Here is a 1467-nt window from a genome sequence, read left to right on the forward strand (position 1 = left end):
CCTCCCGTCTCTGAGCGTTTCCCGCCGCGCTGCAGAAACGCCGGGAGCGGGAGATGCAGCAGGAGATGCTGCTGCGGGACGAGGAGACCATGGAGCTACGGGAGACTTACACCTCCCTGCAGCAGGAGGTGGAGATCAAAACCAAGAAGCTGAAGAAGGTGAGAGCCTGGCAGGTGGGGACCACCGTCCCCCCGGCCACCGGAGCCGTGGGGCTCGCCCGGGGGCTGAGGGTGCTCCTCTCCCCCAGCTGTACGCCAAGCTGCAGGCCGTGAAGGCGGAGATCCAGGACCAGCACGACGAGTACATCCGCGTGCGCCAGGACCTGGAGGAGGCGCAGAACGAGCAGACGCGGGAGCTGAAGCTCAAGTAGGTGGTCGTGCGTTTCCCCCCGCGCCCGGGCGCAGCCGTGTGGGGTGCGCAGAGCAGATTTGGGGTGCTCAGGGCAGAGCGGGGTGCGCAGAGCAGATTTGGGGTCCTCACAGCACAGCTGGGGTGCTCAGAGCACAGCTGGGATGCACAGAGCAGATTTGGGGTGCAAAGAGCAGATTTGGGGTCCTCACAGCAGACCTGGGTGTGCAGAGCTGATTTGGGGTGCACAGAGTAGATTTGGGGTGTACAGAGCAGATTTGGGATGCTTAGAGCAGATCTGGGTGCACAGAGCAGAGCAGGGTGCTCAGAGCAGAGCAGATCTGGGGTGCACAGAGCAGATTTAAGGTGCACAGAGCAGATTTGGGGCGCACAGAGCAGAGCAGGGTGCTCAGAGCAGATTTGGGGTGTACAGAGCAGATTTGGGGTGCTTAGAGCAGATCTGGGTGCACAGAACAGAGCGGAATACTCAGAGCAGAGCAGATCTGGGGTGCACAGAGCAGATTTGGGGTGCTCAGAGCAGATCTGGGGTTCTCACAGCAGACCTGGGTGTGCAGAGCAGATATGGGGTGCACAGAGCAGATTTGGGGCGCTCAGAGCAGAGCACAGCTGGGGTGCGCAGAGCAGATTTGGGGTGCACAGAGCAGAGCTGAGGTGTGCAGCTGGAAGGGTCGATACACCCACTGATGGGGAAAACCGAGAGCCTCCTGCCCCATCGGCGGTGGCAGAAGGTGTAAAACACGGTTGAAGCCCTTGAGCTGGGTGAGCTGCACGGGAGAGGATTAAAAAGTTGCCGAGAAAGGTGAAACCCCAGAAAATACACCAGCAGGTCCGGGACGTGGCGGGGGGCGGCTGGAGGTAAGTGTCCCCCAAGGGCCCCTGGAGACCTGCTCCGGGTAAGTGTCCCCCAAGGGCCCCTGGAGACCTGCTCCGGCCCCAGCGCCGTCGGAGCGGGGAGAGCAGCGTCGGGGCACTCGGGGTGAGCCCCGGCCCCACGGGAGCTCCCGGCACAACAGCGGCACCCGGCAAAGCCGAGCAGCCTTTTCCCTCCGGGACCTGCCAGCAGGAGACGCAGCTGATGTTCCACCACCCTTAGTGGGC

The 1467-nt window shown here is 62.7% G+C and overlaps 1 protein-coding gene across 1 annotated transcript in view; it reads left to right on the forward strand.

Moving 5' to 3' along the window:
• The window catches only part of KIF3C (kinesin family member 3C), a 12432-nt gene that overhangs the window by 6088 nt on the left and 4877 nt on the right, over window positions 1-1467 (forward strand). Inside the window, exons 2-3 of the mRNA XM_009890371.1 lie at window positions 36-158; window positions 248-366. Coding sequence (XP_009888673.1) covers window positions 36-158; window positions 248-366 — 242 coding nt within the window. The remainder of the gene's footprint in view (window positions 1-35; window positions 159-247; window positions 367-1467) is intronic.

Source organism: Charadrius vociferus, unplaced genomic scaffold, assembly GCF_000708025.1.
Source record: "Charadrius vociferus isolate BGI_N301 unplaced genomic scaffold, ASM70802v2 scaffold647, whole genome shotgun sequence".
Lineage (NCBI taxonomy): Eukaryota > Metazoa > Chordata > Aves > Charadriiformes > Charadriidae > Charadrius > Charadrius vociferus.